Source organism: Netta rufina (assembly GCF_964035555.1).
Source record: "Netta rufina genome assembly, chromosome: 8".
Classification (NCBI taxonomy): Eukaryota; Metazoa; Chordata; class Aves; order Anseriformes; family Anatidae; genus Netta; species Netta rufina.
In genome coordinates, this window is record NC_140131.1 from 29,599,273 (window position 1) to 29,624,821 (window position 25,549).

General features: G+C 39.4%; 1 protein-coding gene across 1 annotated transcript in view; it reads left to right on the forward strand.

The window, feature by feature from the left end:
* Positions 1 to 1,769: 1,769 nt before the first annotated feature.
* DPYD (dihydropyrimidine dehydrogenase) overlaps positions 1,770 to 25,549 on the forward strand; it is a 340,058-nt gene continuing 316,278 nt past the window's right edge. Inside the window, exons 1-2 of the mRNA XM_084290947.1 lie at positions 1,770 to 1,838; positions 20,907 to 21,017. Of these exons, the coding sequence (XP_084147073.1) occupies positions 1,800 to 1,838; positions 20,907 to 21,017 (150 nt within the window). The 5' untranslated portion in view covers positions 1,770 to 1,799. The remainder of the gene's footprint in view (positions 1,839 to 20,906; positions 21,018 to 25,549) is intronic.

The following is a 25,549-nucleotide window of genomic DNA, read 5'->3' on the forward strand; positions in this document are numbered from 1 at the left end:
CAGGCTGCCTGCCTGCCATGGCTTACAGATAGGCCAGGAGAAATGTGTTAGGCAGATGTATGGATACATCTCCGTATCCATTTCTCTGACCCGTACTTACTGGCAAATAAGTTTCCCCCCCCTGCTTCATTTGGAGGGGAAAAAGCTATTTCTATGGCATTTGAATGTTCAACAGGGCAGCAATCTTACAGGTGTCAGGTTCACTTGACTTGGTAGGTAATGTGGGAGTAACGGAGGACTTATAACCTGCAGAGCTAAAGAGAAAATGGCTGTGATATCTTCCCAAAGAAGTGGAGGCATCTCAAAATGGTGTTATTTATAACAGCTGAAAACCTGGCAGGGCATAGGATAACTACAGTCCAGTGGCTGCTGCTAGCCTCTTCTAATATAAATGTGTATTTAGAACAAATGTATGCAAATGTGAGCTGTAAACAGGTGGACACAAAGCAGTGTATTTCCTATATCTGAAAATATTCCTTATGAAAAGTGACTCGGGCTTAATACACTTGTATAGCCCATATACTGCTGTAGGTCAGGAACAAACACACTGAGGAAGCAAGCTAGCACCAGAGACCACTGAGCCACTTGGCAAAGTTGATATTAATGAAATGTTACAAGTAAGTGCTCAGCAATGCAGGGGACACTGCTTCTGATTTTCTTGCCAAGAGTTTAACTGCTTTGCATGGGTGATTGTAATCAGCAAGAATTGTTACATGATAGTGCTGGAAGAGACTTGAGGAAAGAGCTCTCACTTGAGACACAAAAGACCACAACCTTATTTTTCCACATCTTACAAGGCAAACAGTCTCCACTGGGCATCTCAAAAATGCTCATTTATGGAGATAGAAAGAAATATAATAAGGAAAAAAAAGTTCCACGCTCTTCTGAGAGAGGCGTTCTCTCAAGAGACCTGAAAGAAAGGAAAGGCAAAGCTGTTTTCTATTGCACCCAAAGGGACATGAGTGTCAAAGCTACTTACACCTTTTCAGTCTTCTTTTTTTTATAAAGCAAATAAGAATGGGAAACTCTTTAAAAAAAAAAAAATCCTTTTCATACTAGAATAAAGAAGGGTAGGTTTGAAAGCTAACTGGATAAAATGAGTACTGTAGAAAAGCATGCTGAGGGCCAGATCCGTAATTGTCTTTGGAGAAGGGAGAGAGAAAATTCAAGAAATTGCTTGACCCGCAAATAATAAAATCAAAGACTGGATGTAATTGAAACTCCTGTATTCTTGTGAAATGGAGAGAAAAGCTCTGAAGCACTTTTGGGGATCATAGGTAGGGCTACCTGAAAGTGCTGTCTAGAGGCTGATGCTGTGATCTGCTGCGTGCTTTTGTTTTCCCGAAGGGAGAACACTTGCTTTTGCTGTCTTAAGGTAGCAGAGAAGACAGGCTTCTTTGTATATATGTTGCAGTGGGAATGTTCGTTTCAAAGATGCGGTAAATATTGTGTTTGTGGTGTTAAACAACCACTCTCTGAGAGAGAGGAGACCGCGGAGAGCGCAGCACCCGGCTGCTGGCCTTTGGGGCGCTCCCTCTGGCGGGGGAGCAGGGGGGCTGAGGGAAGGTTGAGGCTCCCCTGAAGAGCTTCGGGGACACCCCGGGCCGGGGCTAGGGCTTCCCCTCTGCCCGCTCCGTGACCCCTAGGGGCGGCCCCGGCCCCGGCCCGGTCCCGGCGGGGGGCGCCCGCCCACTGGGGCGTTGCAGGCCGGGCTGGCGGCTCCGCCTCCTCCCGCGCTCCGCTCCGCTCCACTCCGGGACTGCGGGGAGCCGGGGGAAGGCGGTGGCGGTGCGGACACCATGGCTCGGGTGCTGAGCCGGGACCCGGTGGACATTGAGGTACCCAAGCGTCCCGCCGGGACGTGCGGCTGGCGGGGAGGGGGCTCAGCCCGGCGGCGGCGCCCGGCAAAGTTTTGGCTGCGGCGGCCGGGGGCTCCGCTCCGCTGTGCCCCGAGGGCAGCCCCGGCACCGGGCAGCCTCGGCCCTTGTCCGGGGGCGGTGTGTCGTCCCCCCCCATCCCCCGGGAGCCGCTTGGGGCTGCGAGAGGCTCCCGGGCGTCGCCCCGGAGAGGGGCGTGTGGGGGCGGTGTCTCCCCTCCTCCTCGCCGCCCCCGGGCCTCCCTTCCCCTCCCCACCCCTCCCCTCCAGCTTGGCCGAGCCCCTTGTCCCCGGGACGGGGTCAGCCCCAGCCCCGCCGCCCGGGCAGGGTCCCAGCGGGGCGGAGCAGCTCGGGGGATGCTGAGGAGGCTTCGGGGGGCCCCAGCTGGGCGCAGGGGGCGGCCTCGGCTTCGTCCCCCGGCAGCGCCCCCGCTGCCAGCGCCCCCGGCCCTGGGGCTTTGGTCCACGCTCAGCGGTGACCGCTGTCACCTGCGCTGTGCCGCTGCCGCGGCCCGGCTCTGAGTTTCAGTGGCTTTGGGGAGCCCAGGAGGACCAAGTGGCAGTGCACCGGCTCATCTCGAGGTTTCTTTCCAGCCCGACGCAACTTTTAGCCGTGGCATGCCGTGCAGGGGGAAGCAGCAGGTCTGGGGGAGCAGCTCGCCGTGGCACCGGCACACGCAGCAGCGGAGTGACTCCTGCCAGCAGTTCTTGTGCCGTGTCCCAGCCGAGCTGCTCCTCAAGCCGTGACCAGTGTCCAGAATTGCCTTACAGACACTGACAAAACTGAACCGCGGAACGGGCCGGAAGAGCAAACTTGTCCGAGTCCTCCTGGAAGTGAGGGAGGCACTGCGTCAGGGAATGGGTGCTGACTGTCTTATCGGCTCAGGGTTTTCAGGGCGGCAGATCTGGGATTTTTCTTTCAGTGTTGAAGATCATTTTTTTTTTATTGCAAAAGTTTGATTTCAACAGTAAAGGCTTTTGTGTACTTCTCTCGTTTATTTATTTATTTATTTATTAACACACACTATTTCCGGGAGTATTGTTTTGCATTTGTAGGTGAGTGTGACTCATCCAAAGGAAAATATGGTGTTGCGGGGCCACGTGTCAGTAGTAGTAGCAGCACTATGTGATAGGGAAGGTGGATTTAGAAACAGACTAGTGTTTGCGTTGCTCTCAGGCTGCAAACGCAAACTTTCCTCAGTATCTTCCTGTGTCACTTTTGTTTGTGATGTTCATTGAAATTAGCGAGAAAATAAAGGCAGGCTACTTCTAACCAAACATATTGTCGTTTCCCCATCTGTTTGACTAAATTTAGTCACTGTATGATTTGTCTCCCAGATGAATATATCAATAATTACTGATAGTCTAATTGCAACTCCCCCTGCCCTCCTCCATTTGACTTCCTTTGGTGAAAAAAGAACGTAGTGTATTTTCCATCAAAATGTATTTTATTTTTATATTTGAAGTAGGGAAAGTGTATATTAGCTAAGCCTATATCACTGTAGAGAAATAACTTTCATAAAATCCTCTGTTCAGTTTTTATACTGCAGCCAAGAAAGTGACCAAAACATTCAAGTTATGCTCCTAGGGCTCACGTTGATGCACTTCCCTGCTCGACAACCAGATTTCTAAGAATATTTATCTCAATGGTTGGCCTCTCACACAACATAGTTCATATAATTAAAAGATTAAATGTGACCTTTGGAGTGCTGATTCTGCTTTATAATTCATTTAGATAGCTAATGCCATATGAAAAACTGATATCACTGGTTAAAGAGGAGCCAAGAATCTGTGCTAGGAGCTGCTAAAATCACAGCCAGTTCTCAAGTTTAAAAAAAAAAAAAAAAAAAAAATCCAGGAAGTTGTCCCCAAGGAATCTCATCTGCTGTGGTTGGCTTAACCATAGCACTGTCTTACTAAAGAGATAAAAAAAAAAAAATAAAAAAATAAAAAAATCACAGATGCTATTGTTCTAAAAGTCTACTTCTGCACTGTGGGGAAATAGGAGCTTTTGTGATTAAATATAAGGTCTTTTCCAGGAAATGTTAGTTGAAACAAAAACAGTGAACAGACATACTCACAAAACTGTAATGCTTTTTTTTTGTTGTTGGTATTTGTAAATACTCCAGATATTATTTACCAACCTCATACATACACCTCTTCAAGAATACTCTGGGAAAGAAATCCTTTTTTTTTTTTTTTTTTTTTTTTATATTAATCAGTTTCTTTAATATGAATGTATGTAAACCATTCATAATTAATTCTCTTGGAAACTTTAGGGTTTTTTAAAGAATTAATGTGTCAGATCAAGTACTCAAGAATTAATGAATCGCTAAACTGTGAAATGTTGAATAGAATCTTAATTCATTTGAATCTTAATTTGGTTTCTTGAGTTCATGCAAGATGATGCAACTGTGTATGTTCTCCTGACTGCATTCCCATCGAAGTCCAGAACCGTCAAAATAACTAACATTTTGAGATGAGTCCCAGATATTTCAGAGCAGAGTGCATAGCAATATCCCCCTAGGTAATAACCACCTGCTCTGCTTGTGTGGCTAGCAGGCCCCATTGTCTCTGTGGTCCCTTTGGTCCTCTCATCTGGTGATGGTTGGGTGCTGGATACCTTCTTACATCTTTGTCAACTGCTGCACAGACAAAGTAAGGAGGACTGCCAGCCTCCCTCAGAGAGGGCTGCTTTTCATCAGAGTAGAAATAACTTTGCCATGCTGTCATCAAAAACCTAGAACACCAGCAGTAAAATTAACAACTTTTCAAACAAAAAGTGCTATAGAATTCATCCATGTAGCTTTATTCGGTTTTATGTTCGAGCTGACATTTGCTGTAATTCTTGCTTCAATGACCACCGCCTTCTCTGTGGTGGTATAGTCTGTAGGCACAAATGAGTTGTTGCTCATTATGGACAAAAGCTGTAGAAAACACATCAGCTTTGGGGTGAAAGGGATGGTTTCTTCAGGGCCAGACCATGCCTGGTGGGTGCTGACCTTAGGAAGGACACAGGCAGCTTCAGGACTTCCTGAGTGCACTGCAGGCATATTCGTGTAGGTTTTAGTTTGGCCAGCTGCAAGGTGAAGGCCACTGATGGAGGTGGAACAAGGCTGTGGCCTGTTTGGGCCTGTTGCTGGGGGCAGCACACCTCAGCTCCAGGGCTGCAGCCAGTCCAGGGATGGGAACACCAGGGAATAAGACTTTATTTAAGCAGTGTGGCTACTGTATGTTGTAAACATAGCAAACTTAACAGCAGTAAAGGTTCTTTCTCTGGGATATTTACCTTAGCGAGTGCTGGAAAGCATGGGCTATGAGAGCAAGTTAGGCAAGTTTCTCTTGTCAGGTTTATTCTTCTCCCAGTACAAATGAACTGAGTGAAAAACCTGCATGTAGCAAATGTGTGAAGGTACAGCTGAGAGCCAAGCCTGGTGTCCTGGATGGTAGGGCCAGGACAGAAAAATATAGTTTTTGTTTTCTTGTTTAAAAAAAAAAAGGAAACCTCCAGTAAGATAGGGAATCCTACTAGTCAACGTGTCTCTGAAAACTATTAGCAAAAGTTTATGTGAATAAATAGGTGAAGCTAGCTTTCTTTCATCTAGGCCAAACTTTAATTTAAAAAGCCCCAACTGCTACAGTTTCTCTCTGTGTTAGATACCCACTATTTGAAGTTCCATAATGAAGTTCTAATGTGCAGAATTATTTTTTTAAGTAAATGCTTTATAGCTGGGTATAAGTGATCGGATGGCAGTCCCAGCCTTATAGCTCTGTATGCTTAGGGTCATTTGATGAGTGTTCAGTGAGGAAACAACTTCCCAGTTCACTTCAGAGAAATTGATCAAACAAAAGTGCTCTTCTATCGTTTTAGTGGTTTTGTTGTAGTAACCTCTTAGCTGAGTGGAACAGTAATTACAGCGTGATTGCTATGTACTCATAGGAGATTGTAGACCATGGTTAAAATGTCAGTCTTGGAGAAATGAACAAGATCAGCTCTCAAGGTTAAAACCTGGTCTGGTAAGTAGGATGGAAAGTTCTCTGTATGAGATTTGTCTTTTCATGTTGTATGTTCAAATCCTGTTGAGTTGTGTAAGGTCTTGTCTCCTCTGCATAGAGTCTGCTAAATTTTAGCACTGAAATTCAGTCAAGCTCTCCAAAGTAATGATATTAAAATGAAAAACAAAACAAAACTCTCATGCTTTTCAGTTTTACTTGGCCTTTGAATTTTAATGTTACTCTTGAAATAAACTTTCCTTTCCCATTTTTTTTTAAATTTACTCTTTGTAAGAAGATCATAAGATAGTCCTTGAAAGAGAGACCTGCTGCTCTCACCCTTTCTCATGGCTGAGATTGATGGGAAATGCCAGCTAGTACAATACTTTTGACAGTTGTCGCTGCAGCGATCAGTTCTGAAAACAAAAAGAAACTGAAATTAATTTTCCTTTTTGTTAAGTGGAAAGGCTTTTTGATGACTTTGTTGTAGACTGGACTTGAATGTTATTCTTTCCAGTGTTTATTTTAACCATGTCCAGCTGTTGCATCATCTAAGCTAGAAGATCAAAGACCACTATGTGTTGGTGAGGGGCTCTGAGATGTGTGGGGCAGGATTTTGCCTGTCACATGCCAGGACTATAGTTCTCTGTCTACCCATGCCAGGGTACAGTTTTCACAGCAGGGCAGAACTTGTGTAGTTTTTGGTGAAGCTCAGAGGTGTGGCTGTGCCTGGCAGAATGGGATTTGCTTGGACCAAGGGTGCACAGCTGCCTTTGTCCTGCAAGCTGGTACATGTGTCTGGTGCAATTGGTGTTAGTCAAAGGCAGGTTCTGCTTCATTTCCAATGCACGTGTCAATCTACTGTCCATCCTATCCTATGCTACTTTGTCCATGTCGATAAAATGACACATGAAGCACAAACATAGCTGGCACCAATTTGAGGGCAGGCTTCCACTTAAAATGTTGAGGAAAGCTGGAATTGCTGGTGACTGCAGACCAGCCAGGTTGGTTGTGCCCCGTGTGTTCTGGCTTTGCTAGCCCTTTGGCAGCACAGAGTTCACATCAAAACCTGCTTTCTCTCCCTCCCTGGTTGCCTGGCAACCTCCCTCCTCTTATTAGCATATGATTTCTATTCCTTTTTTATTTCATCAGTACAGTGTTACACACGCTGCTCCCTGCCCTGTGCCATCGCCTTTGTGAAGAGCAGGATTTGTGCCTTTATATGAGACTTCAGCAAGTATGTGATTTGGCAAGGAAATCAAACATTTGGGATTAGGAAACCTTTGGCTGTAAATGTCTTATCAGAGGCTCAGAGAGTGGCATTTGTGTGGGCACGCTATTCAGATTCCTTTAATTTTCACTTGCTATCATTTGTATATGAAGGGCAGAATTCTTGCAGATCAGCACGGTGTAAATCTCTGGCGTCCTTACGCATGGAGAGCATCAGTTTGCAAAATGACAACAGAGATCGGCTGTGCAGATCTTGGTGGGCGTTTTTGTTGTCTTGGTCTGTATGCAGCTCAAATGTGATGCCATAATTAAAAATGTAAATAAATAAATGTCAGATATACAGGTCAGTTTGGAGCTGGGGAAGAAAGAAGTTAAAGGAGTAAGTGGAAGAAATAAACTAAATTGTCTGGTTTTCTTATAATATTGTTTTTTAGGAAATAAGAAAAAATAGTTTGCATTAGAATTGTCCAGGCGGTTCAGACTGGGTCTTAAGCTTTACTTTAAATTCCCTTTCTTCTGCTCATGGACTGGTACAGCTATAGCAAATGCCTACATTGTTTTTGCTGTTGCAGATAACAAAGAACATACGATTCAAGTGGGCAATTTTCTTTAAATATTGGGAAAAAATGCCACCACCACCAAAAAACAGAACAGACTCTGAGGCTGAAATGCCAAAGCAAGTATGTTTTGTGACTGTTTAGGTCATGATATGTATAGGACTCCTTTTCTTGGAGTTATCCTAATGATAAGCTATTAGGCAGTTAGGTTCTCAGCCGAGATTTACACTGTAGGGATCAACTGTGTTTTCCTTGCAAGAAGGAGGAATGCAAGAGTCTTTGTGGTGTAGTTCTGATACACAGAAATCCCTGACTAACCATCCAAGACTGCTTTACAACATAGTGGGCGTTTATTCCCATGGAAATGCCATCATCTGGATGAATAGCTTGTCTATATCAAGCCAATAGGTATTTGTGAAGTGTTTAGGGTAAATGAAGGGTCTGTATTAAACAGTGGTAGGTGCTAGTCAAAGGCAGGAGGAGCTTTAACTCCCTCAGGTGTCGCCATATCCCTGGTGCAGCAAGGGCACTGGATGCTCACCATGTCTTGTAGCTGTGGAGTTGGAAACCATAAGTGGGAAGTGCTTGGGTAGCATGGCTCGGGCTGGGGACAGGGAGGAGCACTTCCAGGCCTGTGATGTGTAGTTTCAGAACAAACAGAGCAAACCATGCATTTTTTCATGCTGTGGGCCAGGTTGGGCGATTTCACCTCTGCCCTCTGTCATAATAGTTTGACTGTTTTGTGAAACATCTGGTCTCTTATCATAGCCAGAAATGCCTGACTAAGTCAATGTGGAATTTTGAGTATTTTTAAGTCTTGCAGGAATTTCATGATTTGAAATTAGGTTAAGCCTGCTTATGAAAGTATTTTGTTTTTTAAAAATGTTACCAGTATTTACACACATAGCTTGAGAAAGCTTTATTAATATGATAAATATTAATATATGTGATAGGGTTTTGTAAATTTAAGGTGATAAACACAATGAAGTCCTTGAAATACCAAGCCTTTCATCTCTGCTCAAGTCAAGGTTCAATTTTACTTCCAGTGTGACATTTGCTGCCTGAAGTGTTACAAGTGACTTGACCTTAAAATTGCGTTTCTTTTAGTTCATTGAAATGGTTGGCCTTTCCAGTTCAACTTGACACCAGCACTGTGAATGGGAGAAGGCAGACGTGCTTGACTGTGACTTCATCTGAAAGCTAATTAAAAGAATATCTGGATGTTGAATCTAAATATTTCCATTTAGATGGGATGGTAGTCATCAGTTAAAGGCTAACATGGTGCATTCCAACATTTTCATTTCAGGTTAAAAAAACAATTATATGCATAATTAAAGAGAGAACTGTCCAGGCAGCCAAACTGTCTGATTGACGCACATCTTGCTAGTGTGTGTGGGTTTTAAAAGATATACTTGTGCACACCGCTTTGAAAATGTGGAAATGAGGTGTAAAAACTGAAAGCTGCTTTGATAGTTTTATTTTAGTTAATCTTTTCTTCCTAATGATGTTCTTCTTTCAAGTATTAGTCATATGAGCAGTGTCATTCGCTTTGTATTTATTATGGAGGTTGGACTCCACCATTTCTGGATAGATAGGTTGTTGTGGTGCCTAATGTAGTAATACATTACTGTGCACTTTTCCTTGGTTCTGTCTTGTGATTTTGTTAGGTGTGCTCTCAGGCCTTACTTAAATTGAGTCTTCTGTTGAAATGAACTTTCCTGGTCGGTGTTTTGGTCACTCCGACACCTGACCAACATGGAGAGGAAGCAGCAGGCTGATGTGCAGGAGGTGCACCTCAGAAACCTGGGCTGCTTTTTCAAGGACAGGGATGTTTGGTTGTGCTGCCTGCTCTGCACAGGGCTCTTTTCCACCCATGAGAGGGGCCCTCATGCTGCTCAGTCACATCTCTGTGAGCTGATTAAGGAGTGATGTTGTTGTGCTCTGAAGGGAGCATTTTGCAGCCTTGAGGTGAAAGGACAGAAGCCAGGACATGCCCTTGTGGGTGAGAAGAAATGGTCTGATAAATAAGTAGAGGGATCTAGAGGGAAGGAGAAATAAAATAGACTCTAATTCACAAGACTGCAAGCAAGCTATTGGGGGAATTTAACAATTGCAGCATTTTCCTTTGCAGCCTTTGCACCGTTAGCATCTATGCTAGTATCTAGCTTATTATAAAATGCTTGTTTTTGCCTTGATTCTGAAGGGCATTATGTGAAACCCAGTTCTATTCTGCTCTTAACAATAAGCCAGCGACCCTCCCATCCAGGCATGTCTAGCATCCATGCAAAACTCCAGAATGCGTGTGTAAAAGTGGGTAGAAGTGTTAGAATAGGTTATTAAAAATGTAGACCCATAATGTGAGTAAAGAAGATTGGAAGTATAAAAAGAGGTTTTACACCTGGAAGTTATTATAGTTATTTAGATTGAACGAGAATAATAACCAATTGTTTTCTAAGATGTATGACACATTTATGAAAAACCTTGAAGGATAAATGGATCTTTTTAGTATGCTACTTCCACAAAGGACTCTATGAATAAAATAATAGTGAGAGAACTCTCAGTGGATGCTGAATACTGCTAATTGATGAAATTATTACTTATTACGCTGCAACTGAACTCTGCTTAGAAACACTATTTTCAGTATGATTTTTTGAAAATGACAGCTGAAATGTAAGAGGCTTTGTATTGAAAATGAATAGTGATAATTTCTTGATATCTTTGAAATGAAGGATATTTCAATGACAGTTAAAACTGAGAAAAGTGATTTTTTTTTAAGTGCTCAGATCATGGAATATTGCTGTGGAAATGAAATGAACTTTTCTGAAATCAATAACATAGATTTAATATGGATTTATGAGGCATTTAAAAATTCTTAGTATTCTTATTTATTATAAAGCAGTCAATTATTTGTGTCAGCAGTTTTCATATTATGTCACATGTTAAGGTTAGAAATGAGTTTTGTGAGATAGGGTGTAGCCGTTCTGTTTAGGAAAACTCTAATTGTAAATTAAATCAGCATTGAAGAAGCACTCCATCACTTACTGCTTAGGGCAAAAATGGGATTGAGTAACAAATTTGCCTTTGATTTAGTACTGATGCGCTTTAAGCGGGCTGGCCTTTCTTGGTGTGTCATTTTAGGTCTATGTACTAGCTCTAAAGGAATGTTATTTGTAACTGCTGTGAGGATCTGTGCGTTGTGTATGGAGTAGTAGTTTGGAATATATCTGCAAATGAAGGGACCATCTGATTTCAGCCTTAACAACTCTGTTCATCAGTTTTAGACGCATTCCTTCCTCCCTGTTAATATCATTGGTCTTCAGAGTCTGAGGGACAAAATAAGCCTGTGCAGATTCACTCAAACTTACACATGTGCATGTTAATGAGGAACATTTTGAGACGGGAGCTTAGAGGTGGTTCCCAGACTTAGTCATTCTCCTTCTGTTTTAAAACCATGTTTGATATTGCCTTCTTTCAATTCCAATTGAAAATTCAAAATTTTAAAGATTTTAGTAAGCATACATAGTTTTCCAAAACAGTTGGAAGTGAGAGTGACAAAAGAGATGGGAGGAAAAAAAAAATATCAAACAAGATAACCACAAGAGTAGCTGGTCCAGAACACTGGTGATAAAAATGCAGAACAAGAAAAACAAATCTCAAAAAAACTACAGTTTGAGTAAAATGTCATCATTTTGATGTGGTAGCAGTAACCAATATTAGTGATTGCTGAAGGACCGACTTGGGAGGGTATGATCAGAAGTAGTTTTTCAGAAGGCTGTAGAGTATTTGATCTTTCTTGAATAAAGCAGAGTATCTTGCATGCTGCCAAATCTTGGCACCAAGTGAGGAAATAAGGCTTAGGAGCCCAAAGAAAAGCATAAAACCAAAGGTAGCTCATTTTCAACTCCCAGAATCATTTTTTTGTGTGCACTTAGTCAACCCTTAACGAAGAATGTATAAGCAACTGTGAGAGCAGGGTCAAAGCTCCCTTAGTGCTGGAGCAGTGTCCTAGTCAGACCTGCTCTCTGGTTTGTCTTCCAGCCTGGTCAGTGGAAGGCAGGAACATGGGATTGGAGGTCTCCTCTTTGTATGCACAAAGTTATGAGAAAATCAGTAGTTTCACAATCAGTTTTGTGTTTTACCATTGTATCAAATAGTTGCTACTGACTTTTTATTTTTAAGAACTTTGCTCATTAGTCACATAGGTAACCTTCCTTGTTGCTTCTTAGTATTATAACAGATTTAAAAAGTCAGTAAAGATACAGGTGGCATGTTCTTGGAATAAATACAAAAATTCATCACGTGTTTTTCAAGCAGTGAATGTACTAGATCTTTTGGGTATATATTGTCACTGGCATCCTTGCATTGCAGGTTCATTTATTGGACTTTGAAAATCACCTTTAACAAAGTTTTCAGAACATTGCTTTGCTCAGCCAAAATTAGTTCTGCTGTTTTTGCCAATGATTAAACTTAAAGCAGTAATAACTTTAATGCTAATTTCCCTCCTATGATCAAAAGTCAGTAGAGCATTCACTTCTCATTAACTGACATGTCTCCAATGCAAGTTTGTTTTTTTGGTTAAGCAAACAAATACCTATAATTGCAGGAAAGTGGAGGTTTTGTCTGAGGCATTCAATTGTTGGGATACAAAGGCTTTTTTTTTTTTTTTGTTTTGGCACTAAGTGTATTTACAAAGGCAAACAAGTTTGTCTCCTCTTTCAGTTTGTCATCTTGCAGAAAAACAGAAGTGGGTTGAAAATATGTGTATGATGATCCTTTTTACTGTGGCATAGCTCTAAAATGAGGTCCATATAAGTGATCATTTACAAATTTTGTTTGGTAAGAGAGCAATTGCACAATTTGATGCGCGAGTGGCATAGATAAATATGATGGTGAGGAAAAAACAAACTTCTGTTATACCTTTGACGTAAATGTAAATATTTTCTGAAGCTTTAAATTTTGAGCTGTAACTTGTGTGCATTCAATTTCATGTATCATGGAGACCATACATGTATCTGCTTTTAAAGTAACAGCAGTGAAGAAGCTGATGCTGGCTGTGACATGAGCTGCTCTGCTTTTTTGCACTTAGTCAATAAGATGGTTGATTAAAAACTATGCAGTTTGAGAGAAAGAAAATATATATTATATTTGAACGTTAAATATAGGTGTAGAAGGATAACTGCACCAAAATTTAAACCCTTCTATTTTTAAAGGCAGTAAATGCCCCCTCCCTTTTCCCCTCCAGTCAATAAAATGAATACAGAATACCAAATTCAGCTTTGAGTAAATCCATGAAAACCATGCTCAGGTATGCCTTCTCTGAGTTTGGTATGGTAAACAACACACTACACTGAAGGCTATTTGGGTTATAGTCTGAAAATGTGGTCTCATCACAGGGCAAAGTGTTCCTGGAGAAACCTCAGAGTGGAGAATTTAGCTTGTGGTGCGGTGGAGCCGAGCCCACTACAAGCTGTGTAGCTCTTAATGTATACTTGCTCATGTTGAACATATGAGTAACTTGCTGAATGCTGGGGTGCTACCTGGACACTTAACTTTTAAGCACAGAGGGTGAGTATTCACTTTAGTTTTCCCTGTGAGGGTCAAAGCATCTCTGCAGAGATGAGTTATGTCAAGGCAGTCGCATGCTGAGTTTCCAGAGGAGTAATTTACCACCCAGAGCTCTTCTAATAGAGAATAGTGTTTGTTATCTATGGTAAGCAAGTAACACTTATGTTTCCCATTTTAATAAACCGTTTAGATTGTGCAGCAATACCTAGCATAAATGCAGTGCTGTGGTAGAGGAATCAAGGTCTTAATCCAAAAGTTAACATTGTGTAAACAAAATTAGGTAAACCGTGCCTATGGCTGTATAATTTTTGCTTCTTTGTTAATCAGTAAAGGAATTAACTTTATTTTATATAACAAAGTGTGTGAGGTATACAGGTTTATGTTAATATAGGCATTTTCATAAGCAAGACTTCTAAGTTATCAAAGTGATTTAGAAAACTACTCAATTTAAGGGACAGCATTTATATAATGTAGAGACACTCGAGGACCATGAGAATCTAGCAATAAAAATGTTGTGGAAACACTGCTTTCTAAATATCTAATGCTGGGTTTGGGACTAAACCTCTAGGATAACAGTAAGCTCTGATGTTATTTCAGGCTAAAGAGTAGTTTTACTCTCATTAAATTCTAGTAGCTGTGTAAGGGAAGCAAGATGCCAGAAATGTATTTATTCTGATACAGAAGCAGGCTGTTACGTGGGGAAGTCTAAAACCACTCAGAAGTGTAAAGATGAAAATGTTGCACTTAAGTGCTATGTTAAAACCAGTGAGCCATCAGTGCACAGCAAGAGTGTGCTTACCCTGCTGATCTGCTTCTGGCCGTCCAGTTCTTGCTCTTTTGTCTTTGAGCTTGTGCAGCTCAAAGAAGCTTTGTGATTCAGAGTTGGAACTTCTCCCAGGTGTGGCTGAACTCCCCCTATCACCACACTCAACAGGGTTCAGCATCAGCCTCCAGTCTATCTTTCTCAGCCTCTCTGGCTTACAGGACTGCTGCTTTTCTGGCTTCTTTCCTAGTTGCAGGCTGCCTGTCCATCCAGAGAAGTGGTGCCCCATCTTCTAACTCTCTGGACCTTGAGGACTCTTTATTTGATGGTACCATTATAATGCAAATCATTGATTCTTGGGCATGGACAGAGAGGAGGGTTACCTGAGGAGTTTAGCCTCACTGGGATAGGACAGGATTGCACCTTGCCACACTTTGATGTATCATACTATAAATGAGATCACAGTCAGTGCGTGCCTTTGCCCATACGTGCAACTGTTGGTGTTAGAAGAAAACATGTCCAGTAATATAATAAATAAATAAATAAAAATCCTGGGGGATTTCCTGGGTCAGTTCCATGCTGTCTAGGATAATTTTTTATTCAAGATTTGTGATTGTCTGAAGGCTGACCATGCTGTTCTGATGTAGTTTGTGGTGATTTGCTACTTCAACTAGCTTTCTCTGACCTTCATCACAGTTAAATCAGGTCTGAATGCTGTGAAAGTGCATTTTTTCTCATTTTTGAAATTTTTGGTTGACATACAGAGATATGTTATAAAACCAGGTTACATAAATTGCTTGTAAAGTTTTCCTCATTTGTTCAGGCTTTCAGCAAGGAAATACACATTCAACACAAGTATCAGTTTGAGGTGTCTTATGGTACATAATTGTAGGATAGAGACATTCACAACATTTTCCCACATTCTTTCAATAATGAAAGATAACACAGAGCTAGCTTCTAGAAAGCATGACACTATGACTACTTATTTTTTAAAATCTTGATTGTCTTTCAATATTTTGGATATTTTTTAGGACTAGAACTTCATGCTTATTTGGTAGTGGATCTTCCACTTGTAACTGCTAAGGATGTTTGAAGATGCATGTTGTTCGAAGAGCTGCATATAACTGTTAGTGTTCCATGCAGCTTTCCAAAAGGCCTGGCAGATGAGAAAAATAAAATGTAAACTAGGCAAAGCAAAATGAAATATTAATGGACAGAGTTCATCCCTTAGTCGTCATCTTCTTAACTGACACAATTCTTAATTATTCTGGGTCATCCAGTCTCATGGAAACTCAAATTACAAGTATTTGTTCTTTGTTCTTTGACTGACTAACACTTAATAAAATCAGTTTCATGTTCAGATATACAAGAAAATAACAGGAAAAACTCCAGGTACTTGTTTCTGTCAGTGAATCAGCACTTGCAAAGCTCTGAAATTAATTGTTTAGTATGCTCATTACTCTTAGAAAAAATAAATATGTTCTCATTATGCTCACTTGGTGAACATATGTACCTTGCAATACATTTAATGTTACTTGCTGTGAGGGAGATTACAACTCTTTTTAAGGAAATTGGGTAGATTAATGGAATGGGGTGGGTTAAATTGCTCTCCACATGCATTCCCTAGCATGCCTAGCCTACTCCTGAATTTTAATTGATATGTATATAGCAGTTTAGCTAAGGATGCTCTGCGAAGCAACTGGAGTAAAACAGGATATCTATGTATTACAGGGGCTGAACTCGGTAAATGTGTTGTATGCTAAAACAAACCAAACAACACATGGGACCACATTTATACTCATAGTCATAATCTGTATGCGAACAGTTGCATTTTCAGCAACTTCATTATGGCTGTATGTATATTGATTTGTGGTGAACCTCAGCAGGGGTTCTGGGTCTGTTACTAAGAATCTTCCCAACAAATTAGAGGAAGTGGGCAGAATCTGTGAAAAGAACAACTTTGTCTTGTCAGTAAGTATATGCAGTTTCAGTACTGCAACCTGTGACAGAGCCTGCAGAGGGTCTTTCTGATTCTTATGCTACCTTTGAGCTACCAGTAGCAAAGATGAGGATCACTAAGGACTAAAAGCTATTGGTGCAACTCATTGGTTTCAGGGGGAGTTCTTCCAGAGGCAGAGTAATCTTCTGTGTTCAATTTTTAACCAGACTTCCTGTTATAAATGAGAGCTAAGGTCCAAGTAACTAGGACAGCTTGCTAGGGTTGTTAATTTGAAAAAAATGCTGAAGATGTCAAAGTGAAGCTCTTTAAAGGAAGTTCTTTAAACTTAAGTTCTTTAAACTTTCAAAACTGGGAATAACTCCACATATTTTGCAGACCATGCTAAGCTCCCAGGGCTTCTTTAAGACTGCCTTGAAGGTAGTAACAGTCCCATCAACGATGTAAATTGTACTTCTGCTTTTCTTAACACCATTGTCTGAATTTCACCCATTGAAGAGGCTAAAAGCCTGGGACATGGGTTTTAGAAGATGGAAGAGTCCCGTGTGAATCATGCTTATCATTGATGTGTTAACTTGAAAGAAACATGAAAGACGTTTTGCTGTAGTGCACTACAGTGGTGTAAGAAGAAGTATGCCTCAGAATCAGAGGTGGCATCGTTCTGAGGAAAACTGCAATCTACTCCAAAAGCAAAAGGAAAAAAAAAAAGGCATTATGATAGTTACCAGGATGTTGTCATAAGACAGTGTAGAAAGGAGATTCTGCCTGCCTATGGCTATACAGTGTTTGTTCATGGCAGAGCTCAGTATCTTCTCAGTTCAGTTGTTTAAACTTTGAGTATGTCTTATTACCTGTGGAAAATGTATGCTTAAACTGGGCCTCCTTATTCTCTCATTAATCCTTGCTTTCTCTCTTTTTTTAACCCCTTTTCCCCATTCTTCAGATAGGAAGTTCAGTGAAAACGTAGGAAAATGTTGCCTGTTTTTTTTTTTTTTTTTTTTTTTTTTTTTTTTTTTTTTTTAACTCTAGTGCCATACCAGAACAATATCCTTGGGAAGACAACCCCCCTTCCCTGCCCTGCCCCTTGTTGGTGTTGATATGTGACTAATAAATATAGTGCTTCCATAACTTTATATTGTATTTTGTTGGATGTGTATTTAATTAAATATCAAAGTTAATTGCACTAGCTTCTTAAGATTTCAACTAAAATGATGGCTTTATGAGATGGGAGTAAAATGGGTGTGATGGTTTTAAATGAAATTAATGCAGTTCCCTATACCAGAAATTTATGCAGGATTACTGCAGAGCACAAATGAAGCCTGTCTTGGCTTAGCTGAAAATGCTGCATCAGAAACAGGACTCCCAGCTACAGAATGTGTTCCTATAGGCAGTCTGAATGACTGCCTTGAAATCACTTGGAGTAATACTAAAGTCTTGATAAATTACTCACTGCAATATAACATGTTGGTTTAAAAAATTCTACAGCCTTGTCATTAATAGATGATAGCAAAGATTAGATACAATATTTTTTGTGTAGTCTTCTTAATCGTAGCCTCTCAAGTAGAATCTGAGCAGTAAACATCTACAGCTTACAGCAAGTTTATTCTGAGGAGCCACGTTGGCGTAGATCAACATAACCATTTATCACTAAATTCTCAAAATTTAAAACTGTAGCTATCATTTAAACCTGTCACTCATTCTCCATGTACACTAGATATGACTAGTTTATAGCACTTTAATATACTTACAACCTAAATTAATATATATTATCCGTAACAAATACATTCTCTTCTATAAAACAATGTATTAGGAAATGAAACAATTCTTTTATGTTTTTTAGCTTATAATCTCTGTCTTGTAAAAGACATGAAATAAATAATTGACATGGATTATTATTAAAGGAATTTCTTAAGGTGTTGGATTTTGAAGGAGTCATCTGCAATATATATTGAGTTGTATTCTGTAGAGTCAGATCACTTTTGCTTTCTTCCTGAAGTGAAGTCTTCTAACTCATCCATGGAAATAAAGAAAAAGCATACAACACTTTGCTGGTGCCCATAGTCATTGCTGTTGTTCAAGACTGCTCATTTAACTCTACTATGCACGGTGTACAGCTGTGCCAAAAGTGTGTATGCAACACAAAGCAAGTTTATTTCCAGGTATTTACAGCTCTGTTTCTTTCTGCATCAATACAGTACCTAAATAGATTTCTACAAAAATGCAGCGGTATTATGTTCAGATTAGCAGCCATTAATGCTAATGGATTTATACCTACTTTGTTTTTATTGTAATAAATATAACCATTTATGCAAACACTAAATATATAATTCATAGATCCTCAATTACTATTCAAACAGCATCTTAATGTGAAGTCCAGACTTCACAGCACTCTGAAAAGTGATGCACTGTATGCCACCACTTCCATTTGGGAGCTTGAGTATTGCCCTTTCAACATCTGGAGAGATCAAACAATGGCCCATCTGGCAAAAACAAGAATTTATGTAGCAGAATAAGCATGGGATTGGGACAATCGAGATCACAGATGCCCAAATAATAATCCTCACCAATGAGTTCTCCCCCTGTTTAGATGGCCACTGTGTTTGGAAGATCAGGGGTCTCAGATTTCCTTTATTGCATGTCCAGTGTGTTTTATTTTTGTTTAGCTAGGTGCATATATTAAGTGCTGGTTTCAACAGTCCCTTTAGGATGCTCTTCTCAGTAATTTTCTATCTATTAGCTGACCTACCTGAATGCATTTGTTAGATGTGCTAAATATCTGACTAGCTATGAGCTGCAGAAAGCCAACCAGAGAACTGAAATGAATAGGAAAAGAATGTCCTCACTAGTGTTCCTTTCTGAAAGAAAAGACCCCAAAGCGATTTACATAACTTTGTCATTCAGGCAGTTAATTTCTGAGAGATTTTTAAACATCAGGGGCCTCCAGCTAGAACAGCCACCTAGGTCAAGAATCCAAGATTTAGGAAGGTAGAATATCATTTAGCTAGTGGGAATATAAGCAATTTTTATATTGTATATGCAATTTAGTATGTTCTTAATAATGTGCCAGTTCATTTCAGATTTAATTCTGGGACATACTGGACTATGTAGTCCTCTTGGATTTCTGCAACTGTTGCACTTGGAACTATACTCCTGTTGCAGAATTCCAACAGGAGCAAACATATGGGGATTCTTCCGTCCTTGGCTTGCCCCACCATTTGTTCCACGTTTTTAACCAACTGGTGCTGTACCCAGTGGAGTACATCTGTTACAGTTTATTACTAGAAATTTGCAATTCATTTCAGAGCTTGCTAAAATAATTATAATATTCATGGCCAAGAGTACTGCATTAAGTAATTACAAAAGATAGGCAAAATCTCACTGAGGTATGTGTGATTCTGGTCCTACTGTCCAGTTCGGGTGATTTGGGCACTCACCGACCTCTCAACAATGAGTCAGATGCACTCTGACAACTGAGTTTGATCAGCTTGAGAAATCAATGTAGCAACTGAGATGCTGTAAGTGACATCCCTTATGTGAATGTCCCTGCTCTGTTTTAATTAAGAATTAAACAAATTAGCATAAAACACCACTGAGTGCAGTTGGTTGCCACATCTTGCCTGAGGTATTCAGCTGGGGAACAGTCAGAAACAGAGCAGAGCCTTTACTGCTGAAATTGCAGAGGTGCATCTTTTTACACCCTCTAACACTTCCTGAAAGTCAACAGCATGTAGGCTGCAAAGTAGTTGATTACCTCTTTGAATGCTGTACCCCTCCGTTTTCTTTCTGTGTGCTTTGGATGAGATGGGAATTACTAGATTGGACTATGCTATCTGCAGTTGGAGTTTTCAAGTAGGTGAGATTTCTCTTACACTTTGTGATTGCTGATCAGTTCAGAGTAAGCATTAGTTGATAAGAACATGACCCTTTAAAAATAGTCTCCATAAACATCAACACAAAATCATACAGTGGGTTACTTTTTCATCTGTATCACCCACTCAAACAGACTTTTAAAATAAGGAAACATCCTGACATAATATTCATAATCAATCATGTTCATCAGTGTCAGTCTCACACACCTTTGACATATAGTAACAGAATGAGCACACCCTATTCACCACAGTGGAGAAGTATAGGGCTAAGGTTGAGTCTTTTAAAGGAAAACTTGCAAAACTATTTCAGAAGTTACAACCAACAATATGCTTGTTTTAATTCTCTATTTCAGACCTGAGTCTTTGAACACTTGCATACTGTTCAAACTTGCCCCTTGACTTGAGGTCAATTTTGCTACAGAAACCTGTCATTTGTTTGATTTGAAGAGTTGGGTTCTGAAAGGCTGATTTAACTTTTTGAGTTACACTACTCCAAAGAAAGACTTTACAAACATCATTGTGCCTGTGTCTTCAGACACAACTATCACTTAGTACTGCTATATTCCAAACATTTGTTTGTGTCCTACCAAATAAAAGCATTGTAAGAGAAAGGAAGCTAACTCGTGGTGAAGCTAACTCATCAGGTCACTAGGTGTAGAAGCAGGTTCTTGTGAGGGGGAAGTTGGAGCTTTTATGGAAGTGATGAAACATCTAGCAATACCATGGGTGCTTTAAAATATTTTTACTTGTTTTGCTTTACTTTACAAATTTTACTTGGAATGTTATAATGAAATGGAATAGCGTGCTTCCATATGTCATATGTAACAAACATCTAGGAATGGAAACTTATCATAGAGATGACTGGCTGCTAAGTGTAAGACTTTTATAGCTATTCTAGAAATGTCTTCAAATATTCAGAATCTAAGTGTTGTGAACAATACAAATCTAAACAATTTCCTATGAAGTTATGCTAAAATACTGTAGCTGTTTTGTTTTTGCATTACAATGTAAAAAAGTGTTGTGGGATTAAAGCATCTTCAAACTTATTTTGGAACTTTTAATTTAAATTTTAATATTTTCTGTTCTCTTTCCACAGAATCTTCTGGCTTTAAATCCCCGAACACAGACTCATGCAGCTCTTTATTCAACTGCAGTGAAGAAACAAGTCAAGAAGCACTGGAAAAGGAATTCTGACAAAAGCTGTTCAGTAAGTAGACATTTATTATTGCATCTGGAATATGCAAGAAATCCATTGAGAGTAAATTCTCTGTTGTATGAGAAATTCAGGCTTGAATTTCCCATGTTCAGTACCAATTTTGTCTCCCAGTTCTGTTTCTGTCGATGAAAAGTTACTTTGTGAGCAGTGTTTTACTTCTTCAAAACCAGTACATGCCATACATTTTCCTTTTTTGGTGATTTGCTACGTCCTTGGTGCAACTTGTTCCCCTTTTGTTATGGAGCCAGATTAGTCTGAAGTATCAGTCAGTACCACGTCTGGCTCAGGGCTGGCCACTGTCCCTGGGCAGCCAGCATCTGCTGCCTCTTACGTGCTCTGCAGGGCTGCTGCCCACTTGCTCCTTTTGTTTCTTATTTTCCAAGGGTAATGATGGGTAGAGTAGCACTTTGCTATCTTTTCAGAGACTTCTAAGGGTACTACTATTTCAGTGCAGAAATAGGGAAACAATAGACATTTTATGTACATATATATGTATATATACAGCTACATATATATATACACACACTATATATACGTAAACATGTATGGACATTACATATAAATACATAAAACTGGGCTTAAAACATGATTCTGGATTTTAGCTTTTGTGTGTTTATTCTTCAGGAAATAGGTGTTTTTAGACTATATATTTTTCCTTATAAGCTGTCTATGATCTTCAGTATTTCTACCATTAAATATGGCCTTTTTCTCTCTAGATATTTAGATTTCTAGTCTGTGTTATATTTGACTAAACCTATCAGACTTTGTTGTCTCTTTGATCACTCATCTGATTAGAAGGTCTGTAGTGTTTTTACCATCCTCCTACAGATTGTTAGATAATCCTCTAAATTCAGAGGATTTCTAAGTAGAGTATTACTTTTTCATCTGTAAAATGTTTCCCTCACGGGTATGGAGTTATGGTGTTTTTTAATAGTGTTACCGAAACACCTTCTGTCACTAACTAGAGTGTCAACTATTGAACCTAAATTTTCCTTTTTTTTTTTATTTTTTTCAATTGAAGTTTCTCACTTTCTCTCAGAATTAAGGAATCCAGTATGACCAACAAATATTTGCATGGAAGAGCAACCAAGGGTGTAGACATAGTATTCTAGTGATACTCTGTTAATGATAGTTTCCAGCTTTGTACATCAATTAGAAGATTATTATTTACTATAGCTGACACTTCTATTTTCTTATTTATTAGCGTAGATGTTGTTGTAATAACTGGAAACTAATATAGTTTCAGTCTGTTCAGAACAGGGATGACTTTATTTTGATAAATTTGTCCAGCTCCATGACAGCTACAGTTTACGCACTTAAGTTTTCAGGCATCCTGATACCAATACTGTAAACTCTTGTGTTTTCAGAAACTTTGATAGGAGGATTAGATATCCATGTAGCAGGGCTGGCAGATACCTCATCAGCTGTTCCATTGGAAATTATTGTAGTGAGTTGAAGCTTTGATTATAGCATACACATTTGTATCTTACTGATGAGTGTGTTATACACATTTTCTAAAGCTTTTAGCCTTTAAGATCACTATTATCTCTGAGCTTTCCATATTTTATCTTTGTATTCAAATCATAACATTTTGGTATTTGAAGGTTTTTCTAGTTAATTGTGAAAATGCATAGCTTTCCAGAAGCTGTCTCTCTTTCCATGTTCATTCTGCTAGTTGCATGTACCTCATGGTGTCTCAAATGTTCTTGGGGTCCCCAGACCTGACATTGTTGGGCTGTGCAAACAGAACTGATTTCGAGTTCATAGCTAGTTTGTGTGCCTCAGCTGAATTTTCCATTGAAAGAACTTCTGAATGTTCTCAAATATCACAGGATGATATTTTTGCATAGGTTTGCAATCTAATAATCAACCTGGTCCTAGAATTCTGCATTACTGCATGGAGATCTGTGGTGTCATTGGGACCCTGTGCTGACAGGCATCTGTTTGTATGTTGCATCTTACAGAGTTAAAGTTTAGAGATGCCCAAAATGTTATATCTGTATGTGTATATCACACACCTTCATCACAGCTGTTTCATGTGAATTGCCTGGTAGAAATGTCACATTTAGTTAGCAAGTGCTAAGAAACATGCTAGGAGAAATAGTAAGAGAGTAATCCTTATTTCTAGGTCAGTAAGGGTCCTACTTTTTATTAATCTCAAACTTCTCTCTACTTAGAAATATGTAGTTGATTTTTGCTCTGCAAGATTTACTATGCAGCTGATCATAGTAAATGGAGCTTCCTTCTGACAGAGGAAGCTCCACAAAACTCTAAAATCAAACCTAAACATTTGTCTGGTATCCTATTATATAAAGGTCATTAGGAAAAAGTGAGAAACTTTTTATATTCTCCAAATCATTGTTGATGTATCAGTGAAAACAAAGTGATAGAAGCCTTTACTATACTTCTTAAAATAAGAAAACTGATGTAGGAAAGAATACATAGAGCATATTTTTTGTCTTATGGTCTAGAATGCCACTGGCAATAACTGATAGGCCTGTTAATGAACAGGTCAGACTCTATTGGAAGTCCATAGGAGGAAGAACACTTGTTTGCATTTCCTTCAAATTGGAATAGGGTTTTAGTTTTGGATTCTTTTGAAACTGGACTAATGCTGCCTTTGCAGAATTACTGTTGGAGGGAAGGTGGGAGTATGAAAATACAGAACTAATTAAATTAACAGCCTTCCAAAACTCTGAACAAAAGCTGCATCTGCTGAGGCATACACACAGTGACTTTGTAATGTCTAATATACTTCCAGATGGCAGACTTAAATATTTCTTCAGAATAATTACACAAGTGAAATTTTAACTCCTACTCTGCTCTGAGACACATTTGCCCATTAAATGAGTTCTGAAGTGGAAACTGAGTGTCAGTATCTTTCTTCAGCACTTTTAAAGGACAGTCTAGTTGTACTTTCAATTAATGATATTGTTTATTTACTGTGTTTAGCAACCAAATTTTGCAGTAAAAATGATTTATTGCTGTAGATGCATTATCAGTCAGATTTTCTCCAGAAATTTTAACTCAGATTTAGATCAGAGTATATGTAGTTGTTATTGCTGAGTCACCCCTGGTAAGAGTGCTGCTAAACCTAAGCATTAACACATTAGGCATTTGGTTTCTTCTGAGTCATGCTGGCAGGTGGTGTAAATAGATTCTACTAGTGTGTCTGGGGAAACAAATGTTTCTGTTGGTCAGAAGAAATTCAAGATAGAAAACTGTGCTGCCTATACTAATACTAGATCTTTGAAAAGGGTGTCAAATTTAGGTCACATTAGATCACAGATTTAATAGATTAAACCCAATCAAAGAAATGAAGTGCAGATGCTGTGTGAACTTTTATTTCAGTGTTTCCTAGGTAATTCAGGATTGTTTCAAAAGTCCAAGATATGCTTCTATTTGTTGTTGCCATTTCTCTATAATTCCATTTTTCTAGGTATTTTATCTCGCTAACTTTTGAATTGTAAAATAGCTGGGTACATGTGTTCATTTGCATTACACCCAGCAGACTAAAGTCATTGCTTATGAACAGGGTTTCTAAGTGTTCTGGGCCAAGTTCTGCTTTTATTTGTACATGTGCAGGTTTGTGGCTTTCATCTACTTGCACAAATTTAATAAATTCACTTGTCAATGGATAATTCAGTAGGATATTATATTCCAGCCTTTTTCTTGAAAGAAACTTTGGAGGTACCTACTGAGGGTAGGTGAGAAGATGATATAAACCCATCTATGTATTCAAAATTTCTTCAGTTTCTGCACTTAGAAGCAATAGAAGTTGCTCTAGATGGAAGAGTTGGAAGTATTTCAAAAAAGAAAGATGAAAAGGAAATGGGGTTTAAATTGGTTTGTAGTTAATTGCCATAGCCTTTAACAGTATTGATTTTCTAGCAGTAGTAGTATTGTTCTGTGTCCTTACATTTGCTAAAGCTGATCAACATTGTGCAACATGAGCCTTTCTTTCTGGAACAAAATCATTTTTAAGCTCAGCTGTTTTTTGCAGGGGCATAACTTTTGGGCACAACTCATTGTTCTACAGTTCTTTCCAGCCACCAAAGAAAAACAGATGCTTCACTTTGTCTTTTTCTGTGTGTTATAAATGAAGTCTCAACTCAATCTGAATTTAGTAATATTTATAAAAGACGAGTAAACAGCGCTGGATGCGTGGGGAGTCTATGCTCTACCAACATGCACACACGAACATCAAACATTCTAAATATACAGAACATTGCTTTTACATACTAAACTCGAGTACGCCTATACATATGTAAAATCAGAAAAGGCAACAAACAACCCTTTAAGTCTATTACTGTTAATGTCCATGACTGGGGGAGCATAATTGGACTGAAGTGCTCCCATATCTTCCATGACTTTTAACAGTCTCCATTTTCCATTCCTTTTCTTGACTATGAACACCGGAGTACACCTAAACATATGTACAATCAGAAAAGGTAACTAACAATCCTTTAAGTTCCATGACTTAACAGTCTCCATTTTCCATTCCTTTCCTTGATTACAAACAC